This window comes from Phalaenopsis equestris, unplaced genomic scaffold (genome assembly GCF_001263595.1).
Source record: "Phalaenopsis equestris unplaced genomic scaffold, ASM126359v1 Scaffold000511, whole genome shotgun sequence".
Taxonomy (NCBI): domain Eukaryota; kingdom Viridiplantae; phylum Streptophyta; class Magnoliopsida; order Asparagales; family Orchidaceae; genus Phalaenopsis; species Phalaenopsis equestris.
In genome coordinates, this window is record NW_018164951.1 from 3272873 (window position 1) to 3298274 (window position 25402).

At 32.4% G+C, this 25402-nt stretch overlaps 1 protein-coding gene across 2 annotated transcripts; it reads right to left on the reverse strand.

Moving 5' to 3' along the window:
- Positions 1-243: 243 nt before the first annotated feature.
- LOC110028466 (probable mediator of RNA polymerase II transcription subunit 26b) lies at positions 244-3616 on the reverse strand. 2 transcript variants are annotated; one of them, XM_020730322.1, is made up of 10 exons: positions 3346-3616; positions 2657-3250; positions 2516-2584; positions 2320-2402; positions 1721-1773; positions 1490-1608; positions 1347-1374; positions 920-1254; positions 745-835; positions 244-662 (listed from the first exon to the last, which is right to left on the reverse strand). In XM_020730322.1, exons 2-10 carry the CDS (start codon positions 3104-3106, stop codon positions 538-540), a joined length of 1353 nt encoding a protein of 450 aa, XP_020585981.1. In that variant the 5' UTR covers positions 3107-3250; positions 3346-3616; the 3' UTR covers positions 244-537. The 2 variants fall into 2 exon arrangements, with proteins under 2 accessions (XP_020585981.1, XP_020585980.1); XM_020730321.1 differs by having other exon boundaries at positions 2657-3616.
- Between the last annotated feature and the right edge of the window lie 21786 nt (positions 3617-25402).

Genomic DNA, 25402 nt, shown 5'->3' on the forward strand with positions numbered 1-25402 from the left:
GATTAAAACAAACTCAACACAAAACCCTTCTACATGTAATTTACAAATGAAAATAAACTCTTTTCCTACCTTTTTTTTCTCAGTCATGATGTGTAAATAAAAGAATTAATTGATTATATATATGATTAAACATAAAGCTGGCAAGCAGATGAGAAACCAATAATTCAGCAAAAGAAGAAAATGCCGCATTGCCAAAGTCACATGTGAAATTATATGGATTAAAAGGTTTGCATTTTTGTGCTCGGTTACATCATCATCTATAGCAAAAAGTTGATATTTTGAAAAGAAAAAAGAAAATCTTTCGGGGTCAATAATGAGAGAAAAAGGTTTATTATGCAAAATGTAAATTTGACATCTCTGATCTGTTTCTATTTTCAAATTTCACCTTGCAAACAATAGAACTAATCTCAAAATGTGATCATTAAAGAGTATCAAGTTCCATAACTTGAAATTCAACTCAAATGGAGCTTCTGAAACTCACATAAGAATTTCTTATATTCTCTTTCTCTAGAGAGGTAAAGGAATTTTGTCCCGAGATCATCGCCGCGCATTCGCCCAATTCCTGAACTGGTTCTTAGGCTTCATGTTAGACGGCCGTTGGTTATGTGATTGCTTCGGAAGATCATTTATCTCCATTACTTGTATCGTTCTCTGCCGCTTCGCTGAGTAATGAGAAGATGAGTCAGCAAGGAAGTTGAATTCATGGTAGCTTGAGTTTTAAGAAAAACAATCAGAAAAACAAACCATTCTCTGCTTGCTGATATCGTTCATGGAGCCTCCTCTTCGCCTGCTCGAGCTTAGCATCGACTGAAGCTTCGTCAGAATTCTTCAATTTCTGCACGAATCAAAGGCGATTAACAGGTTAATCATGGTGAGAAAGCTTCCATCTTGAAGGCTTTAAATTTATAATACTTCTTACATCTTGAGGACCGTTAGAAAGCTTTCTCTGAACATTAGAGAGCTGAGTGTTTGATTTTTGTTCAGAGGATAGTTTAAGAGGTCTGCCTGGGCCAGAATCAGCAGTAGAAGGTTTGCTTGGCTTATCGACAATGGTTTGATGTGGCTTTGATTGAGTGCTAGGAATGGCATGTGGCTTTGCTTGCCGGACAACATCTTCGGGCTTACTCACCGGTGTTCTTTCGACGGGAACGGCCGGTGGCCGAGGTGGCTCTTGCCGTCGCACAGGTCCACGGTTTTGAGGAATGCGTCTATCGACATCTCCAAAACTCATAAAGTCCCCTGAAGTCCTTAAATCTAAAGCAAAGTTCATATAGGATGGTTCAATACGATGTCGAAAATATAAAAATTTCTGTAAAAATAACAAGCAAAAGGCTTGGGATGCTTACTTCCATCATCATCCATGCCATCGAAGAACTTTAAGAACGACAGTTCGTGCAGATGTGAAACACAGTTAGCTCATTACAAACATAAATTCTATGCTTCAAAGAAAACAGATGAAGACAAAGATGAATGTAGATATCATAAATACCTCAGAAAGGGGAATAGAAGTGGTCTGTGTGACTAATAGAGCTCCTTCATCCATTGGAGGAGAAGGTAACCCCTCCTCTTCATACACAGTAGAGGGATTAACAGAGTCAGGAGAGTGATCTGAAACCAAATTCAAAGAATAATTTTGTCTAAATCTTTACATGTGAGTGCATATAAAAAAAAATAAATAAATAAACAAAGCATTTTTATCACCATTTTATGCATTTCTTACCAGCAATTGCAGCTGTAGCATTAACCCACTCATCCACCAACACCTTCCAACCTCTGCAATAAGTAAAATGGAATAAGATTAGTGTGTGATGAGTGATGATTGTCACTGTGAATGAAGATTACATCAAAGTAGTATTTTTACTCCCATAAGGTATTATAATAACTGAAAATTTAATTTTAAAAAAAATCAAACAAAAAAATAAAACCCATTAACAGATTGATTTGAGCTCCAAACCGTCACAGTGATCAAGCTGAAAGCTATAACCAATCCAATCAAACTCTACAGTGCGTTATGATATAAGTATTATATAAGAAAATAATATAAATAAATCAAAGCAATTGAAACAATTCACATCAATAGAACCTCCCAACTGGCTAAAAAAACAGCAAAACTATCCCACTCTATGAACTCAAAAGACAGAAATAACAAATGAAATATACAAATAAATCAAGTAAGATACATCTAAAGATAATTTATCAGAAAAACAAAACACGATCTCTGAAAACAAACCATAATCATTCCAAGATTCGATTTTTCAGGGAAAGAAACCATTTTTAGGCAATTCTGTTAATAACAAGCCATATGATCCAGACACTCACTCAATGAGAGTCCGAACAAGGTTGCGAATCTGCTTGGAGCTGTGTTTCCGCAGACCATTCACAGCCCTTCCAATTTCAGTTGCCTAAATTAAAAGACAACCAAATCAAGTAAACAAGAAGAAGCCCAAAATATGCTCCTTTCCCCTCACCAAACTATATGATTTCATATAAAGATGAAATTCAATCCAACACTAACCTTCAGAGTTTCTACCGAAAGGTGCATCAGCTCCAACCTCCTCAAAGATTCATACAACACTGCATCAGACTGCACAAGAAATAAAGATTAAGAAAAAGGCTAAATGAACAATTTCAACAAAAAAAAAAAATGATGAAAAACCTCATCAAGGTTGTTGCGGAGAAGCTCCTTTATCCTCAGGACCTCCCCAACCATCTGGGTTTCCTCTTCCATCACATCTGTAAGAGCCTCGGCCTCATCATAGCTATAATTGCTTAAACCTACCCTGTTCAAATCTTCAGCCTCGCCATTACAGCTATCCATTTTACTGCTTTTCTCACCCACCTCCCTCTTAACGCTTCCTCCTCCTTCCTCTTCCCCCAATTCCTCACCATCATCAGGAATCTGAAGCTCAACGTTATTGCACCCAAAGCAACGAGAAAGCCTGCAGGTGAAAAGCTTCTCAGCAATCCGATCCCTTCTGCTCCTGAACTCCTTTGGGCAATCCACCGCCGCAACGACGATCGCCTGCTCGATCACCTCAAATATATCCGAGTTCGCACTGCGGAAAAACTTTCTCCAGTAATCCAACGAGATGGATTTGCCCGCCATCGAGCCCACAGCGATCGCCGATATCCAGCGAGAAACCGGAATCGAGATCAAGAATAGGTTTTTCTCAAATGAATATCGTTACTTTCCACAATCGCAAGGGGGTTTCGAATTTCCAGCGGAACGGAAGGAGAATGAAAGATTGGTCTGTTCAACCCAATCAAATAAAGGAAAAAGGTTGAAATTTGATCTGAAAAATTAGCAGACAAGAAACAATCTTTAGATTGCAGGTTCCGCCCTACCGTAAAATTGCCCCCCTTTTTTCCCCTTCTTTCTGCTTTTCTTCTTCTGCAACTGATGCGGCGTTTGAGTGCAGAATGAAAAAAAAAAAACAGTTTTGGAAAAAAATGGAGATTGCAGAGTTTCAAGCTCTTCCTATTTTTGCCTCTCTTTCAGTGTTATTTCCTCTCTCCTTCTCCGGGTGGAAAGAAAGAAGCAAAACCAGAGGGACTGAAAAAGACCGCAGAGTAATCCTGTGGCAAAAGAAGACAGCGTTTCCTAACGCACACAATCTCACCGTATCAAATTGAAATTTTTGCTATTAATTACTGTATTTTCATATATATATTATTTCAAAAGGATATACATAGATATCATACAATTTAAATATATTTTTCTATATTTTAATTCTTCTCTATAAAATCGAAATAAACTTTACATCATATTACAAAAAAAGGGCATTTATATACATACCATACAATACTTACATATTTACTTATCTAACAAAAAAAATTCATATTTATAAATATAGCACTCTAAATTTTAATATTACATAAAATTATCATTTTTAAAAGATGAAATATATAATTTTGTAAGTAGATTTATGATTCAAAAGCGACAAGTGCTATAAATGTATATATTAGATTTTAGACTATAGATATATAAATGCATAAAATTAGCGTAATATGTGTGTCTATATATATATATATATATATATGTATGTATGTATGTATGTATGTATGTATGTATGTATGTATGTATGTATGAATAGTTATTGGTTTACTAAAATATTATATACGGTTATTTATATAAATATAAAAGAAGTTGTAGCGTGAATGTAAATTCTCTAATTTTAAATAATATTTAGATGAGCAGGAAATGTTAAGTTAAATAAAAATGACTCATTCTTTTGGCAGCCAAACGCTGAGATCATCCCACGAGCTGAACCGTCCAAAATGGACGGTTGTGATGACTCATAAATGTTACCATCAGCAGCTGTGGATCTTATCGGTTTTCACAGTGTTTTTTTCCTTTTAATTTCTGCATCAATTTCAATTGTGATTGGTTTGAAATTGACATATTTTTTTAGTTTTTATGGTCTCCGTAAAATTCGGTCCATATAAAGAAAATTAAAACAAACTCCCCAAAATTATGTTCTAACCCTCAATTTGCGGTGGGGGGGATTTTGTCAAGTAATCTAAATTGAAATTCAATATGAATTCATATAGTACCCATGTTTTATATGAGAAAAATGTGAGCATAAATCTTATAAGGATCAAGAAGTTCACCTAGATTGTTGATCTAAATTTTACATGGAGGATCATCAATCAAGCCTAACTGGCTGGCTAACTCATTGCATCCGCCTAACTGATCGATAAATCTATTGTACATAGACAGTCGATAAAATCAGTTGGGTTACATAACCAACCAAGGCACATGAGATCGTCAACCATAGATAAAAGTCAAATATATCTTGTTAGGTGTTAGATTCAACCATCACGAGTAGTCATGATAGTTGAGTCCATTTATTTGTATTAGATTTGTGATTAGATTACTCGCTTCAGGATTATAGAAAAAGACCAATCTTACCCTCTAACTGACAAGAGAGTAAGGTAACAATGTCAATGTTAATTCAAGTCACATATGATTAGGAATAAGGTGTGTTCTATGAATAATGGTTGACACGCTCATCTTCTTGAATTGACAGTCTTTCTCTCTTTTTTCTCTTTTCATTTTCTAATTCTCGAAGTGTGTCTATTCTAAAATAATTTGGGATTCAACGCTTATATATATAAAAAATAAATCAAAAGAACTAAAATAAAATAATAATAATAATAATAATAAACCCTTATATTTGTAATTTTAAAATTTTAAAATTTTGTAACTTCGGTTGAAGCATAAAAATTAAACTTTTATGTTCACCAAAAATAAATCATTTTTTATGATTTTATTATTTGTTTGATTTTGATGCGGGCTAGAAAATTCGAGTGATTGATCATCGTCTTAGTGTTACACGAGTTTCATCACACACTCAAATAAAAGTAAAAAAAATCAGTAGTGACACCAAAAATTTTGACATGAAAAATCCGTAAAAGGAAAAAACCACATAGTCAATTGTAAAAATCCACTATAATTTGATGATTTCAAAAACCATTTATCCCACAGACGGAAAAATGTTACAAAGTCTTCTGAATTTCAAAGTTGGCGTGCCAATGAATTTGTTGTAAGAAGTGGATGACTGTTGATGACGATCGGTGGAGGCAATCAGGTGATGGTCGATGGCGGTCGGCAGGGTCGACGGATGTCTGCGGTGGTCGGCAATGATGTTGAACTTCAGCTTCTTCTCAAAGCTTCAAGTTTTTTCTCAAGCTTCAAGTTCTTTCTCAAGTTTCAAGTTAACTCCCCTACATGAGAGGGGTGTGACTCTATTTATAGTCTTCTATTTGTAATTAATGCAGAAATATGAACTAATTTGATAGAACGTTTCCAATAGCTTCCTCGATCATATGATGTTTGATCATTGATGAACATTTGAGTGTCTTAACGAGGTCAGAATTGAGCAAGCTAGGACTCGTTTGATTCGTCCTGTTGAGACACTCGATTCGACTGTAGACTTGCTAGATTGTACATTTGATTCACTTCCTAAACACGTCTGAAAAACTTTCAAGTGTGGTTTAATGACTTGATATAAGCTTAATTTGACTCGGATAAGACTAATTTTGATATCATTGGGTTTGTCTCTTCGATCCGATCTGTTTAAATATTAGTTTGTTGAAAGCAGAGCCTTAATTGATGTTTGAATGTTTATTACTTAAAAGATTGCCTGAAATTCGTGTAATGCATCAAAATTCATATCAGATGATGAAAATTTGTTGATGCCGTGTCCAAATTTCTTGAAAAAAATAATAAAATATCAAGATGAAAGAGAAAGTTAATATTAAAACCAGCTTAAATTATGTAGTGAGACTTTGGCAATGCTATTGAAATTAAATTTACATTGTTTTCATCCTTACTGTTGTGACATCTGGTTTTTAATTTGTCATTAAACAAATGATTAGATTCTCTAATGAGAATGAATCTTTCATAAATAAATTTAAATGCTAGTAAAATTTTACATACATACATGCATACATATTTATAACTAATTTTATATATTTTTTATATGTTTATATCATATGATTAACCTTAATGAATTAAATCGAAGAAAATAGATATTTATCTAGCCTGATTATTATAATAAACTAGGAAGCCATTTGGATGACTTTTATTAAGAATATATTTAAATAAATATGTTTGACAAATTAAAAATATATTTAGATATTTTTTTAAAAAACTCTTCAAATCTTTAAAAATTATTTTGATTATTATTAAAATAAAAAATATAAGAATACATAATAGAATACATCAAGTTAATATATTTTTAAAAATAAAAATAAATATAAAAAACAAAAATATAAGATAAAAATTATTTAAGATTCCTTTTGGGGTACCTTCAGTTGCTTGAATAAACAATTGTGAAAATTTGTGAAGCTGCTGCAGAAGAAGGTGTTGTTCAAAAAACAGTGATGATTGTTATCGAGTCATTATCATAAATAGTCAGATATGTTGTCAACACATTACATTTAGTTAATTTTTTTAAAATAAAATTAAATTTTATCAAAATGAAATAAAAAACTATCCTATTAAATGCACTCAAATTTTATTCCTTAAAAAAAGACTATAAATTTCTTGAAATTTAATTTTAGCTTTCTAGTACGTGGTTCATGTGGCCTAAATGCTTGCTGTCCTTGGCGGCGACTTCGAAAGCGAGTAGCATTGTCGGCGAGGCAACGCGGGGTATTGGAGTGAGCTCACCGCCTAGTTAAGCTTAACCTCTGACAGTGCTACCTCACAATATTCGGTTATTGGGATGCGGCGGTGAGCAGATCTCCATACAAGGCTAATTATTTATTTTATTTTAATTAATTAATGTTGTTAGCTATTATTGCTGACTATTAAAATTGCATTTATTTTTCAATAAGCGTTGGCTTGTCATAATTCTTTCCGAGTTATTCGGTTATGCCCTGGAGGATTTAATTATTATATTTTCTATTTTATTTTAGGAGCTTAATTTATCTATCCATTCATAATAAATAACCTATAAATCTATAAATATAGATGATATGTCATCAACAAATTTCAATCATTAGTTACAATGGTCGTGATAATTTTTTGAGCAAGAAATATTAAGACTAATATTAAATGTAATCCAAAACTCTCATTTCAACAAATTTCTAATCAAACTGACTGACTAGATTGGATGAATGTAAACGATATCAAAATTGTTCCAATCTGAGTCAAATCAAGCTCACATCAAATTATTAAGCTACTTTTAGAGCTTTCATTACATAATTGGAGGTTCAAATAGATTCCTAATTTGACACTTATAATCAAATCGAGTTTTTCAATAAAACGAATCTAACAAGCTCAATGTCACTTAATTCTGACATCATTAAGACATATAAATGTTTATGTAACACCGTCTGTTCAAGGGAACGTTCACAGGACGTTCGATCTGGGTGGTTTGAATTTCTTTCTTGTCTACAACCTGGGCTTTTTAAATTGAGACATAGATATTAAGTGAGACGCAGACTGAAGCATGGAGAAGGAGCCAAATTTCAGTCTCATTCTTGCACCCAAAACCTGGTGAACTCCTCCCAATCCTGCAACATCAACCACCATTAATCGGTCATCGTCGACCACTGCTCGATCACCATCGACCATCATTGGACATCATCTGCTCCTTACAACGAAATTCCCTTCGAAATCTCAACGTGTGTTATAGAACAGCGAAGCACCCAAGGGAGCAATGCACCATTAATTACGTAGTGGAGTGACACACCTAAAAAATTGTGTACTGATTTCAGTAATTATTCCCAACTATTGCCACTAACAACCATAGTACAACGAACATGTACTTTAAAGAACTGTGTAATCATTTCCCACCGGTGGGACGAGCACCTGCACGTCTAATCAACAATTCATTGTGGATCGTTCTGATCGTATTAGGTCCCTTGATTTTTTTTTCTTTTGGAGTTTTTCATGTAAAAATTTTGGGTGTTTCTACTTGTTATTCTCATTTTATTCAAGTGTGTTAAATTCTCATATAATGTCAATACGACAATTCATTAGTTTACCATTGTGAATTCTCTAACATGCATCAATACAAATAGCTCGATAGCATGCTAAAATTAAGGGAAAGTAACACACCTAACACTAAAAATTTAATTTTACATAAACGCCAACATGAAAAGGTGTATTTTAAAATTTAAAAGCTAAAATGATATTAGTTTTGATGTGATATAATTATATAAAAGGTTTGGGGGGTATAAATGTTGTTGCGTGTTGGATCATTCGTCGTGTTAAAAATAATAATTCTGTGTTTGTATTTGATGAAGATTCAACATACATACAGATAAAATAAAAATAAATAGAAGAAGACACATCAATTTTTAATCTTGATATTCAAATTGAAATTTTATGATATTAAATAACATTTTTTCAATTTACTTCAAAATATGCGTGATCTGTAATTAATAATTTAAATTTATATTATATTTCTTTTTACAATAATTTTAAATAGTTTAAATTTGTATTATATTTCTTGTTATAATAATTTTAACAGGCATCGAATACAGGAAACTCAATTGTTATATAATTATTTATCTTTTAAGCCTAAATTTTACTTTTTTTATAATTCTACCATTCAAAACTTTCATCTCATATAAAATAACATCATTATTATTGATGCACCACCAGCAAATTTTCATCATCCATCACGAATCTTGAGGCATGACACGAATCTCGATGCAACATTTTGAGCTAGAAATATTCAAACTTCAATTAAAAGTCATACAGAGCTCCGATTTCAGCAAACTTATAGTCAAACTGACCGATTTGATGAGACGGAACTAATGATATCAAGGTTATTCCAACCAGAGTCAAATTAAGCCCATGTCAAGCAATTAAATCCTTCTTGGAAGTTTTTTTGACACATTTGAATGATCAAACGAATGTTGAATTCAGCGAGTTTATAGTCGAATCAAGTGTGTCGACAAGAAGAATCCAACGAACCCAAGATTGCTCAATTCTGACATCGTTAAGGCACACAAATGTCCATCAAACAACATTCGATTGAGGAAAGTTCTTCGTACCATCCGATTAAAATGGTTCATATTCTTGTATTAATTACACCCAAAACACTATAAATAGAGCCCCACCCCTCACATGAGAGGAGGAGGCTTGAGAGAGAACTTAAGGCATTGAGAATGAACTCAAGTCCAACATCATCTATGTCATCGTCGATCGTCTTCGACCACCGCCAACCGTCAGTGACCACCGCCGACCTCCATCAACCTCCGACAGCCGCCGTCAACCACCGTCGATCACCGCTGACCTCTGTAAACCAACGTTGATCGTTCTTAGCTGTCGTCGACCACCGCTGACCGCACACCGTCAGACGACGTTGTAATCTGAAAATCTAGTAATAATATCTCGTATATGGGGCAATATGTCTCTGCATCAATCTATAGTGAATTTTTATAACTGGGCCAGACCCTGTGATTTTTTCCCTTTACGAGTTTTCCACGTAAACTTCTGGAGTCATCACTGTTTTTTTCTATTTCATTAGTTGTTTTCATTTCATCTGAGTATGTGTTAAATTCTCGTTCCATTACTTTACCATCGTGAATTTTTCAGCACGGATCAGTTTAGATTAGTCTTTTCTTCATCAATAAACTAATTTATATGTAAAAATTAAAATTTATATATTTGATATATGAATAAATATGAATTTAGTAGTGAAAATTGCAAATGCTTATATTTTATAATTCAAAAATTTTTTTTTGACAGAATTTATTAACAAATACAAAAAAAAAAAAGTATTGGTTGAAAGACAATGCTATTATCCAACAGACAAAGATGACTTTTTTAAATTTAATAAATTTAAGCAACATCATACTTTGGAATTTTAACGGAAAACTGCTGGAATAGTAAGGGCAAGTCCGCAATTGTTTGGAATTTAACGGGGTTATCAATGGAAATCCAATAAAAGACTGGTAGCCATCTAAACAAGCGGCGGCGAGTACGAAAAGGAAAGTCTTGAAATTTAATATTATTTATGCGGTCGTTCTCGGCGGCGCACTCGGTTTCATCGCCACGTGGCTGGCGGTCAGCCATTATCTCATGGATCGCGCACGTTGGCGGTTAGCGCCTAAGCTCAGATTTTCGGGATCGCTTTTAATCCATTGCCCCCATCGACCGTACAATATTGATCTGAGGGCACAGGAGAGTTTTGTTGATCGCACGGCGGAGATCAAATCTCACCAACCGCTGTTTGTTCTTTCTGGCCCGCTGAATTTCCCTCCGCTTCTTTTTGGAAAATATAGAGCTAGAAATTTAGAAATTCTTTTTTTTTTAATTTGTATGTTGTTAATAAATTTTCATAACCTCACACGTATTTGAAAACAAGATATAAATGTCAAAGCAACTTTCAAATAAAATTTCAACTAAAATTCATAAAAAGTTATCATTTCAGCAAACTTTGGCCCCATTTGGGGCAGCTTCATTGGTGCAGCGCGTTTTTGACAATTTGAGTAAACTATATTTTCACAGTTTTTTCAAAAGCCATATTTTCAAAGCTCTGAAATCAACGTAGTTTTTTTAACATCAAATTATTTATTTGCAGCTTATCAACAACTTATTAATAAGTTGTAACTGCCCAAAAAGACCCCCAGTCATATTGATCGGATTGTCTGAAAGAACCCAACGGTTCCAAAAGTAATCTAATCCAAGTCAAATCAACATCAGATCAAACCGCTAAACCAATTTTAATAGCTTTCAATACATAATCAAAATATCAAACCAATAATGTTTGGTCATAGGTAAACTCTATTAAAATAAGCTAAGAAAAATCAATAATGATTAAAATAATGTTCCATCAATGTTTTAATAATATTCACATGTGATTCAAATGATATTAAATTATAAATATCATAAAATTCAAATTAAACACTATTTGATCATTATTTGAATATGATTAAGAAATAATTCAAATTGTATTATTTTGCACACACAATCTCCTTTAAAAGTTATTCATTTGAGTGGTATTAGTCCATGGATGCATGCTTTATTCATACTTATAGAACAAAATATTAGATAATTTCAAACTAATGATTTGATTATAAGAAATTTTAAAGGGATTTTTAATATTTTACATCATTGATATTTTATTGATTAATATTTGATGAATGTGTTGTTGATATTTTATAATATTTCATTGATATTTTATAATATTTTACAAATAAGATCTTTTATAATAAATATTTTTTTTTCAAATAAATGAAGCGAGGGCGTGGAACCCGAGTGAATTTAAAAAGAAAAATATTTTTTTATATATTTGTATATCTCACTATCAAACTTTGATATTTACACACATGTGAATCAAATCTTTGATATCACATAAAGAATCTTACTACTATTGCTTTTAAAAATGAAATATCTAACTTCATGCATAAATTTAAAACACCAAAATGTTATGCATATAAATATGAAAATTTAGGTGTGAAATATAGATCCAGTCTTGTTGAAACCTAATTCAAATAATTTTTTGTGTTTGCTGACTTTCAATAAATACTCCACAGTCAGAACGTAGGAGTTTGATCTCAAACAAAATTACAGAAAAAATTTTGCAAGAAAATAAACACACCCACATATTTGGCAAAATTCATTGTCGATCAACAATAATATCGATTTCTAAACACTATTGATAATAAGAAACCCTAATCATTTAAAAACACTTCACTGTATGTAAATGTATTATGTTAAAAAAATTGAAAACCTAATTTTTAATATTGATTGTTAAAATTTAGTAGATATATGTGTATTCCAACGAATTCTAGTCACTAAACTCCTATGTTCTATCTGGACCCTGTCGATATTTCAAAATTACATAAGATTTTAAGCACGTGTGACCATTACATGTAATAAATGAAGTTGGAAATAGAGTGAGCAGATGCACTTCAATTAAACCGTAAAACCCAGTATTTCATTGAATCTTGTTTAGATACATGAATCCAAAGCATGCAAAATCAATCTCTCATCATTACAAAATAAAATAAAACATTTTCATTACAAAAACAAAAGTACATAAAATATAATACAAGAAAAGAAATTAAATGAATGAACCATATTCTCCTTAGTATGTTCTCTTCACCCTCACACTCAGTATGAGGCCAAAACCTAATAGAAAACCTAAAATGCACTCTTTAATACAATTTTCCCAATGTCGGCTTGTGATTCCTCTCTTCTAACTCTTCGAACTCTCCTCATAACAACAGAGCCATCAAGACAAACTATATGGTTGATTCGTCGCACTGTGGTGCTAAATTTCTACCTTGTTCCCCGTGACATGCAGACAATAAAAAAAGATGAAGAGAAATTAAGTATAGAAAACTTTCAAATTCAAGGGCATGTTGTCCTACTTCAGTTTATACTGGATAAGTTGAGGGAAGGAGACAATACTATGTCTTGTATTTAGATTTCAGTTTAAAAAAATATGCACAAGTTAGGTATTGTGTCGGTCAATGTACTAATAGTGTTGAGGTTATTCTCCATAAGATAATTGAAAGATGTGACCTTTAATATCTTAGCATGCCGAAAACATTGGTCTAATTTTTCAAGTTAGCTATAGGGGTGTCAAATCAGGTGGGTTTCCAGGTTTGGTTCGAAACTAACCTAAAATTGACCCGATATGAAACTATTTGACCTGAACCCAACCCGTCCTCCACCCGCTTATCCAAACATTTAAATATATTTTCAAAACAAGAGAAACGTTCATATGAGCCTTTTAACAATTTCCAACAGATAAAATTCATTTTACAAAACAAGAAAAAAACAAAATGAAATAAAGTATGGCTGTAAAAATATATTAAAAAGTTTAATTATCCGTATCAGTTGATTTGGTCTGTAACGGCAAAATTAATAAATGCTATAAGGTTGCCAGAAAAATTAAGTTAACAACGGGCTCCAGTTGTGAGATCAGATCGGAATAAATGAGTTGAGGTACGAGAGTAAATTTTGGATCGGAATTTTTTTCGAGCCGACTCTAGCTCTGCTCAGAATCGAATCACGAACAGCCCTTGTGATGTTAGGGTTGTTAATTTGATAAATTTAGCTCGAAGATCGTTAATTACCTCGAAGATTGATTCAAATTTTGACTCAAATCGAGATAGGATTGAAATAAAAGAGCAGAGGCGCGACAAGCCAAACTTTTTTTTATCAAATTTATTTTAGTCAATTTTGAGCTAGCCCCAACTCGACTCGAAATGGGATCATTAACGGCCCTAGTCAGAACCCTAAGGATTTGTGATGCTTTGAGAAAACTGAAGAAAAATAAATGCATCAAATTTAAATTTTAATAATTGTTAGAAATTTAAAATTATATTAAAAATAGGAATAATTTTAATTTTTTTAATAATTTTCAGCTCAATTTTAATGAAAAAAATAAATAGATGACTTCAATTGACGAGTTCAGTGTCTTTGGTGGTGCAAGATTTTTCAATAAAGAGCACAGGCTCTTATTTTATTTCATAAAAAAAAAAATTATAAAATTGGCCCAAAAAAAAGTTCTCTTTCCAAAAGAAAAATAAATAAAAAATAAAAATAAAAATAAAATACAACTCAACACACCCACCAAACACACCCTAAACTAAACGTTCGACATTATTAAACGATTAAGATCATCAGATAAAATATTAGAAATAAATGGAGCACTCAGAAGAGATCTTCGCTTAGTAGCCCAATCAACAACTGCATTTCCATCTCTCTTAGTATGAGACCAATAAATATGATGATCTTTAGTCATTGATTTGATCTTCTTAACCTTCAAGTTAATACTCCAAGACACACCATATCGAATTTGCACACTTTCCAAAGAGTAATAGAATCAATTTCCAAAATAATATTATTCTATCTCATCTTTCTCGCAAGCATCACAGAAAAAAATAATAGCATCAGCCTCAGCCACAATAAAAGAAACATGTAAAGCAGGGACGACAGACTAATATAAAACAACACCATTCCAGTCCCTCAAAACTCTACCGACTCCCGCACAGTTCATTTTACAACAGCCATCAGAATTAATTTTAAGGAAAAAAAGAAAAGGTTTGATCCACCTTTTATTTCAACAAGAACTAGCAACAATATTAAAGGAAATAGAATGATTAATAACAACAAAAATCATATATCTTTTAGTATTCTCTTTTAAATTATTCATAGAAATACTTTTATAAATATAAGAACAGATCATCGCAAAAGTTTTCATGAAAGTAAAAACCTCACCATTTTGCTTAACAGAGTTACTAGAAACCCAAATAAACCAAAACACAATAGAAGGAAGGTTAGTTCAAGATCTATGATAATTTTAAATCCAAGATAAATTTAAAATAATATTCCATAGTAATTCATCTAATCTAATTTATTATTATTGTTTTTATTAATGCAAATTTGAAGAAATATTTCCTTCATAAAAGCCATTAAATGAGAAAGTAAAAAATGCTTAGCTTGATCTTTTTCAATGAGATGTTTTTGGAGGATTTACATACATATCACTAAATTCATATGCATTTACATATATAACCACAAAACTTCAATTTTTGCATATATGCCATCTTACCTATTCATGAAAATGTGTATTTCACAGTTAAAATAGTTATATTTTTGATGTGACATGAAAATTTTGAGAGGTATAAATGTAAAAAAAAAGTTTGATTAAATGCTGTTTAGAAGAAAATATGATTAAAATTTAATATTATTTATTAAATATTGCATTTTTTATTTAATATTATTGTTTGTAAGTTTTCTTAAATTCTTAAAATTATTTATTTATCCTTTATTATTTACTATAAAGTATTATATCCAATTTATCTTATTGGAAGAATATATATATATATATAATTTAAAAAGCAAGATGAAGTAAGCATTCAAATATATGAAGCATGTACACACATACCCCTCAATTCATACGTGTTTACATATCCAACAACTAAATGCCATTCACATTTTATATAATATACCACAATTTGAACTTTTGACCACCTAAAAAGCTTACCTCAAATGCATGTGCACAACTTTTGACTAGATAAGTTGAAAGGTAGGTGATATCTAACAATTAGATTTGATGGTTCTCTTCTCATGAAGGGAGACTGCCCAAGCAGGAAAGTTTATGTATGTGTTGGTATTTGATGAATGTTAGACTTCGCAGTTTAAAATGCAAAGAATGTTAGAAATGGTGAGATATCTGAATTTTTGAATATGTCATTTTTTTTTATATAGAAGAGGAGGTTGAAAGCTCATGTAGGCTTGCATCAATGAAAAAATAAAAAAAAATATTAGATGTCACTCTTTGGAATACATAAAGAGACAATTGAGAAGCAGAGGCAGACCTAGGTGATATCTATTTTGCATTGCTGCAATTCCCATTTTGACAATGCAGATGAGATTTCGAAGTGAATTTTTATTTTGGAAATAAAAATTAGACTTTGCATTTGAGTATGGAGTGAAAACTCTTACATCAGATGAAATATTTATTTCTAAAAAAATATATTTTTAGATGGACAGCCAAGCGCGTATGAGGTTTGCGGAGACTAGAATGCTTCGATTGATGATTGGCTTTCTACTTGGAATGTAAAATGTGAAAGAAATATACTCGTGTATGGCCTGGTGTAGCTATGGTGACAGACAACATTAGAACCGAAAATTTAAAATAAATTAAGACAGATTATCGATTTTTAATAGTCCTAACAGTCTCAATAAGTTGTTAATGTTCTGACTTCGAGCTTAATTGTGGTATGCTTGAAAGAAAATTGATCCAAAATTTCTGGATCAAACTTGGGTGGTTTATTTCGATCCGCTCTTTACCCAAGTCAAAATTAAAGCATTTAATTTTTGAGTGATTGTCATTGTTCGAGCTATCTAAATTGTTCACTCCTTTTATAATATGTTGATTATTATCAAATTTGATATCCTTATGTTAAAAATCCACGGTTGGGTCTACTACAAGTCGGATCGTTTAATATTTTAGCAATGTTAGTTTCGTCGAAGATTATTAATCAGTCGAACATTAATTCACAATCCATTAAGACAGCTCCCTCTAATATTGTATGTCACTGTAGGGTGTAGCTATACTAGCCCTCACACATATAAATTTGTGTCATATTTAGTCTCCAAGTGAAAAGTCAATCATAAACCTAAGCATCTTTATCTTCACAACTTTTAACTAGATTACTTTCACACATTTAAATAAATTTTGGGAAGGAAATATTTTGTACAATGTGAGAGTGTTGTTCACTTCATTATCAAATGAGAAATCTAACTTCCATTCTTCGAAAGTAATATTCACTTCAAACATTATGTTCTATGATGTCATTATTAGAGGTAAAACATGGATATATGTTTGCCAATTATCGACCTTCGATAGGTCTAACAGCCTCAATAGGTTGTTAACATTTTGAATATTATCATGTTTGACCACAATTTGTTACAAATTCATCAGTCGATCTTCTATAATAATTAAATACAATATATTTAGTTGAAAGCACTTTACAATGTGGTGATTATTCTCAGGTTTGAAGACACACATGGATATTCATACATCTAATTTTTTTATGAACAACACACTTTATACGGATAGAAAAAGGATGACCTAGGAGTTTTTGAATGGTGTCGAGGCATTCATGGTTGCAGCATCACAACTTTCATCTTATCTAAGTGTAGAATTTGATGTCCATGCTCAAAACACGATAACCAAGCACAATTAACACCTGATGAAATAAGATATGGTTTTTATCATCGGGGGTTTCAGCCTGATTACTGGATTTGTACTTCACATGGGGTGGTTGAACTTGCAACATTCAACTTGGTTCCTTTGATGAGCTATGATCCTCCACTTGGTTCACTCAAATAGATTTGAAGAGATGATCTTTGATGGGACAATGCTGCATTACCAAACAAACTACTGGAAGAGACACCAAATCAGGAGGTTAAAACTTTTTCTGATTTACTAAATGCTGCTCAAAGGCTGTTGTGGGAGGGATGAATTTCTCATTCTGAGTTATATGTAGCCCTTAAAATGCTAAAAATTAAGACAGAGTTTAATATGCCCCTAGAGCATTTCAATCAGTTTGCAACATTTATGAAAGAAGACTTATATTGGACAAAAAATTGATCTCCAAGTTAGAGATGAAAATAGAGAAGATTGATTCTTGTGTGATTGATTGCATATTACTTTAAAAGTCCAGTGTAACAAAGAGTCATTGCATATTTTGTACTTTTTTTATATTTAAACCTCAAAATAATAATAAAAAAAAGAGATAGAAACAAGTTCCTTACAAGTGTCTCTTCCATCTACAGCTTTTTTCACATCTTTGGAGATTATTTGCTTCCAGGCGTGATACTCCACATGTGATGTGGCATTGTAGTAAGTTAGGGGATATCAATTCAATAAGTCATCCTGCAGATTGAGCGACATAGAAAAATTTTTATCATTTAACTCCCCAGTTTGCTGTGGAACCACAAAACATGAGACTATGCTTATGCTCAGATGGCTTATGAGCGTACTGTCATACCACGACTCCTTACTCTTGTTAGTTAATGATCATTATATCTTACAATTTTCCCCACCCCACCCGCCAAGATGTGCATGGCATCACCCTTCTTATTTCTTACCTTGATTATTTCAAGTCTCGGTAGTCCTAAAGGTCACATTCATGTATACATGTAGTCAACGACATTTGAGTTGCAGATTAGAGAGAGGTATCAAGACTTATGATGTTACAATGAAACACAGTTTTATGATGAAAGTAATGTTGATGTGAACAATAAGTGATTTTCCAGCGTATGAAATGTGATATGGTTGGAGCACTGCAAAAAAGTTAGCATGTCCATATTGCAATAATTCATCTGAGGCATTCGCACTTCAACATGACATGAAGAATTCATGGTCTGACTATCACCGTTTGTTTTTAGATTCTGGACGCTCCTTCAGAAGGAACAAAAGTGCAATAAATAAAAACAAAATTGGGAAATCAACGTCACCTCTAGTAGTATTTAGAGAAGATTTAATTCAGACTATCAATGTCATTCCGAATATTACTGTTTGTCTTGACCTACCATTACATCACCCATCAGGCATTAGTCTTATTCATAACTGATCAAAGAAATCTATTTTTTGGGAGCGTAATCTTGATGTGATGCACATAGAGAAATTTTTTTTTTACAATATATTCAACACTATTATGGATGTTAAGAGAAAAACTAAAGATAACATGAATGCCAAACTATATTTGAATGAGATTTGCAGAAGGCGAGAGCAGGAGATTTAGGAAACTATTACTGACAAGCTTTTGAGTCAGAAAGCAAAATATTCTCTTAATTTGGCACATCGTAGATCAATTTGTGAATGACTACAAACATTGAAATTTTTGAATATATATGCTTCAAATTTAAGTCGTCGTATTTATGTGGAGACCAAAAAAGTATTTTGAATGAAAAAGCCACAATTGTCAATTTTTTCTTCAAAATTTGTTATCAACCCCATTTAACTATTTGTCAAGTGATATTTTAAATCCACTAATTGAAAGTAGTGTGTTCTTCAATTAGATTTGTGCAACTCGTTTGAATGTTTCTAACATACGACTGTTAGAAGTAAACATTCTGATAATACTATGCAAGCTTGAAAGAATATGCCCACTTAGTTTTTCAACTCCAAGGAGCATTTTGCCGGTACAACTACCACATGAGGCCTTTCTTACTGGACCAGTACAATATTGATGAATGTATCCATTTGAGAGGCGCTAGTAATAATTTAGTGAATAAAATTTCTAACAACTAATTCGTAAAAAACATTATGAAATAATTACATTACATATTTTTGAATAAACTAAAATGAACTGTCAAGAATAAAGTACAACAAGGATCCATATGTGAGACATATTTACTGTAGGAGACTACCACATTCTGCTCTTGTTATTTTGTGCGAGAAGAGTCCACGTCATTGGGTGTGGTGCCACCCACAACACTTTCTTTTTTTCAGTAGATTGTTGAAGCATTAGGGAGATGCACATCATGTTATCTAATTTATCGGGAATTTCAAGCAGTGATACTTTATGTTCTTTTAAATTGCGATGAAGTTCAACCCTTTATTAAATAAGCCACTAATTTCTATTAATAGTTCATTCTTCTAGGTGAAATATTATGATGGCTAATCCATATTTTTTTTCATCATGCTAACAATTTATTTTTACATTCGTTGTACTTAGTTAAAGATGATATCACAAACCAGGAGATAGAAAGTAATTTACTTGGATGGTTCACAACACATTAAGTGTTTATAAAAAATACGGAATATTTAAGAAAATTGTTATTAGTTATCTTTAACGACAGATGAGTTATTTATGAATTACTAGACTCATGATCAAAATAATGGAGTAACTAATCAGTGTTGGCTAGATCTTGTTTGGGGGCTGATACACCTAAAAATGACTACTTTTTTATATACATTTTATGCTCATTTTTTAGATAAATTAATGATATTGTACTTTAATGGAAGATATTTTGCATAATTTTACTTTCAAGTATAAGAAATAGACTTTTCGAGAAAAAGAAACAAAAATATTACAATTTGGAGTCAAAACGAGCAAGATAAAAAATTCTAACCCGACACAATTTGGTATGTCTTCCTATGCTTAATCTCTTTTACATTTATCACATATTTTTGAATAAAAATACACTTTAAATAAAATGTTTATTTTGTAGGTATACAAAACTGAAACGGGGCGAAACGAAGTTTAAACGGAGCTAAATGAGGTGAAACGGTGGAGCTGCGCACAGAGTGGCGCCTATGCCCCCAAACTAGTGCCTAAGCGCCAGTGATGACGTGAAAATGAAGCGTAAGCAGCGAAAACTGACGCTTAGGTGCCATAAATGGTTTTGGACGGTTTTGGACTATTTTGGAAAACTTTTGGTAGTTCTGGAATTGTTTTGGAAAGTTCTAGATGACTATGCACGCCCCAATGAGTGATTCAACGAATCTAGACACTTGGAAAGGCTCTTGGATGAAATGATGTGTCTCTATTTTGGAAAACTTTTGGTAGTTCTGGAATTGTTTTGGAAAGTTCTAGATGACTATGCACGCCCCAATGAGTGATTCAACGAATCTAGACACTTGGAAAGGCTCTTGGATGAAATGATGTGTCTTTTGGAGTGAAGAGGTGTGTCTCTTGGAAAAAAAAGTGGTTTTTGTTTCTCTTTAAAAAGAGGGGCTTGACGCCTTTCATAAGGAGAGGAGGAAGACAAGAAAATAGATAGAATATTTAGGGATCTTAGAATAGGAGTAGAAATATAGATTTCTACCTTTTTGGAGAGATTAAAGAGGAGATTTTGAGAGAATCTAAGAGGAGATTTTGAGGATTAAAGAGGAGATTTTGAGAGAATCTGTAAGGAATTGTGCGAGCATTGCATGGGTTAGCGGGCGATGCACATAAACTTGGGATTAAATTAATAATAAATATGCAATGTAACCCAAATAATAATGTAATTTTAATGAAAATAATTTATCTTTAAAATCTCTTTTAAACTCCCAATCTTTTTTTTTCATATAACGCAAGTATACGTATCGTTCAAGTAATATAGGGCTCTAATGGAGTCCTAGATTTCGATTCCACAGGGAAGCTAGAAATATATATAAGCTAGCTATTTATATTTTATTTTTAAATTAATTTTAAAAAAAAGTAAAGTAAAGTACGAAGTTTGAAGTTAAACTACATAAGTGAAATGCTACTAAATATGCAGATGTACGACTATAACAGTTAAGTTAAACTAAATGTTAAACTTAATGTTAAACTTTCAAAATTAAACTTTCAAAAGTAAAATTGTTGAAATAAAACAAAGATTTTTTGTTGACGAAAACTTCAAGTATCAGAAAACACATTTCCTCTTTATAATGAAAATATGGCTTGTGAAGAAATTGAAATAATTTGAAAAATATATTTAAAAATTATTTTGTGTCAAATAGGAGCAATCTTATTCTCAACCCTCTTCCGAGCACTATAAAGAACATTGACTAATCCAGAGTTTGGTCCCTAATTCCGTGGTTAGGCATGGAGGATACCGGCTGTCACTCCAGAGCTCCCACTACTCCCTCACCTGAGGGTTAACATGCTCGCATTAGTTTCCAATCAACTGAACCAAATTGGGGATTCTAATATGTCACCTTAAAATCTTCCAATTATATATCCAATAAAGTATATTTCCCTTTTTATTTGCACCCAATCCCATGGATGACATACTCTCCCATGAAATCAAATGTGATTCTCCCTTTGTTGTAGAATTCATATATTTCTCAACAAATTTTAACCTTTAAATTGGCCGGATCGAAAGGTACGTGAAGATCAGAGTTCAAATCATCATAATTTATTGACATTTAAAACCATAGAAAATAAAATCAATTCTTCACAAAACCATTTTTTCATAATAGGGAGAAGGATAAAAAAAATTACTCAGAATTCATGAAAAGAATAAGATAAAACACGGACTTCATATATAAAAACAAGTTTACAAACAAAAGAAATGAAAAACACAACTTATTTTACAATCATTCCCAAACAAATCCCCAGAAGTTCTCTCTAAGTCTTTCTCTCTTTACAAGCACTCTCAATTCTCTCTTAGAAGTGTAATGAAGAAGAAATCTCTCACATTCTCTCTCTTATTACAACCCTAGAAGACAATCTCCAAGCCGTTAACTTTCTCTCTCTATCTCTCCCTCTTGGTTCTCACGCCACCTCTCCTTTTTGCCTCCCTTAGAAGTTCTTCTCCAACTCTATTTTATGTCAGTCTGCCTTCTATGAAAAGAGTTTCAATTTCACTCCAAAATTTAGAAGTTAAACCTTTGAATTCAAAAGACGTGCCTTTTTTATCTAAGAGTCAAATCCCTTCAAATTAGAACCTTCCAAAGTGTCTATGTACATTGAATCACTCAATGAGGTGTTTAGAACAAATGTCTATTTGAAAATTCGTACAAAATTCGTCTCGAACCGCCATAATTTGAAAAGTCGCACTTAACGCATCATGCGCCAATCTGGTGCATCATGTGCCAGTTTGGCGCATCATTCGCCAAACCCCAAAATTGGTTATTTTTTCTCCAAATTTTGCTTCTTTTGCCATTTTTACTCCAAATGCCTAAAAATGGTATACCTGGAACAAAAACACAAAAATGTCGGCAATAAAAAACACAAAAATGCATTTCCTTAAAGTGTAATATCACAAAAAATAAGCATAAAAAGGGTACTTAAAACAGTATATTATTTTTGTGTATCAACGGGAGACTTTATTGGAGAGATGTTTATCTTTCTTTCAAAGGGAAAAAACTAAGTATTGTGTTCTTCATTATATTATGATTTTGTAAACACGTTCTAGTGTATTTGATTTGATTTAATGAAGTTTTTCGTTGTGTTGTCTTAGCGTTTTGTGAGTAATTTTTCTTACTCTTTCTTCTTATTAGGAAATAGTGGCATTAGAAGATTATGTCGTTGTTTTCGTGATTATGTCGTTGTTTTTGTTTTCGTTTTACTTATCTTTTGCAATGAGTAAGATTCAAGTGTAAGATTTTTGGGATGCCTTGGTTTTAATTATAAATGTAATGGTTTTTACTTTAACTTCTTTTATATTGTAATTTATGCTTGTTGTAATGTTAAAATTTGTTTTGAGTATGTGTAAAATCCATGATGGTATTGTCTCAGTAAAGATGGTATTGTCTCAGTAAAGTATGTAAGAATCACATTTGATTTCATGGATGAGAATGTAGTTCATGGGTTTAGTGCAAATAAACAGGGAAATAAACTTTAAAGGGTGTAGAGTTAGAGGAATTTAGAGTGAGAGACTAAAGCCCTCAATTTGGTCCATTGTTTTAGGTCTTGATGCGAGATGTTAGCCCCCCAGGTGGAGGGGGAAAGGGGAACTCTAGAGTGAAAGCAAGTATCTTTCCTACATAGCCCATCTTCAGGACTATTCAAACTTTAGATTAGCCAATGTACTTTATAGAATCTCTAGTACGAATAAATAATAATATTGCTCCTATTTGTCACAAACAATATTTAATGTATCTCATTCTTATACATTATCTAATTCACTGCATAAGAATAGTAATTCTTAACATATCAAAATTCTCCAAATCAATTCATCCTGAAAAGGGTTGTCTTTTAAATTAATATTTCCATTTAGAAGTAGTTGTTGGTTGTTTTAAACATAAAATTTACATTTAGGAGCACTTATTAGAAAAACCACTTAAATTGACCTTCGAAACTAATGACTGATAGTAGTAGACTAAAATTAGCCTAAGTGATTTCTTACCTTGCTTCTTTGTGTGATCAATACTAGGGTTTTAAGGAAAGTCCTATATTATTTGAAGCAATACACACACTTGCGTAGAACCCCTAGTGTGTGAACTATTTTTTATATTTTACAACATTTTGATTTTGCATAATAACCTCTAAAATATAAATCGGGTCAAGTTTTTTGTCATATTTTGGAACCTAATTACTGTGTATTTACAGACCGGGTCAAGTTTTTGGCATTATCGTAGGGGAATTAAATTGACATAAAACACGTAGAAAAATAGCACACACTAGGGTCGCACCATGGACCCATGCACATCATCAAAATTTGGCAAATTTATGATGTGAATGGCTATAAGTTTCATAAGAGATCCTGGTTATAAGGGAGAAAGACTTACAATTTTGACGTTTTTGTTAAATGAAATAATAACTCAGATGATGAGATAGATTACTATGGCATTCTCTACAATGTTGTTGAACTATCTTTTCTTGACTATATTGGCGGGAGTGTATTCCTGTCAACTATGGCTGATTCGATCAAGTTTCTAATTGTGGAACAAGGGTTATTTAACCGTATAATATCGTAGAAGTAAAAGTAAACAAAAGATATGGTAAATTTGATATGTTCATTTTAGCAAGACAAGCAAATGAGATTATTTATTTTTCTTATCACCATATAATAAGAGACAAAGTCGAGTGAGTAGTAGTCATATTCGGTAAACCTACAATGACTATTGATATTCAAAATTCCATTGAACTAGCACATCAATAATTAGAAATGATAAAGCCATATATTCCACTTGGAACTATTGATGAAGGGGAAAATTTAGTGGATGCTGATGACAAACATGAAGAAATTGAAGAAATTGATATCGATGAACATGATTCTGATGATGGTTTGGATGAAATAATTTTAACAGCATCATCAAGTAACTCGTCAGAGGAGGTTAACAAAGATGTGTAAGTGTTATTTGTTTTTACTTTGTACTTCTGTGTTTTTAGTTTCAGTTGTTCGTATATTGCATTTTGCAATTTTCTCTTCCATTTACTGTGTACTTTTGTTTTTTTAGTTTCAATGGACTATAGAGTGTAGTCATGCAATTTACTGTTGCTCTTTCTTTTTTTTTTTATGCATATTACTATGTTTTCATCTTTTAGTAGTATGTTGATGTACAAATTAAATTTAGTTTATGATTGCAGATGACTTATGGAGGAAGTGGCGGTATGCCCCCCAACGAGGGACATGTTGGCTTGTGGAAGTTCGTAAGCTGACGAGGCTGTAGATGTGGTGGTACAGAGGACACCACATTGACACTGCCTCCAGTCCCAGCCACCACACAAGTTCCTTCACCACTCACGACCCCGACACCACTATCACCACTAGCCATAATACTATCACCGTCACCAGCCACGACACCACTACAATAAGCACTCGCAGCCTTGACACCACCACAATCACCGGTCATAACACGAAACCACCAACACCGTTAACATTGGTTATTATTTATGTGTCATCAATTGCCGCAACATGAGCAGTTGTCATCAACTCAGGATTGTGGGGAACACACAACTTTTAATTTAATACTTACATTACTACCTTATGTTTTTTTATTTAATAGAGAACTAATTAAATGTTACTTTTCAAATTTAGACC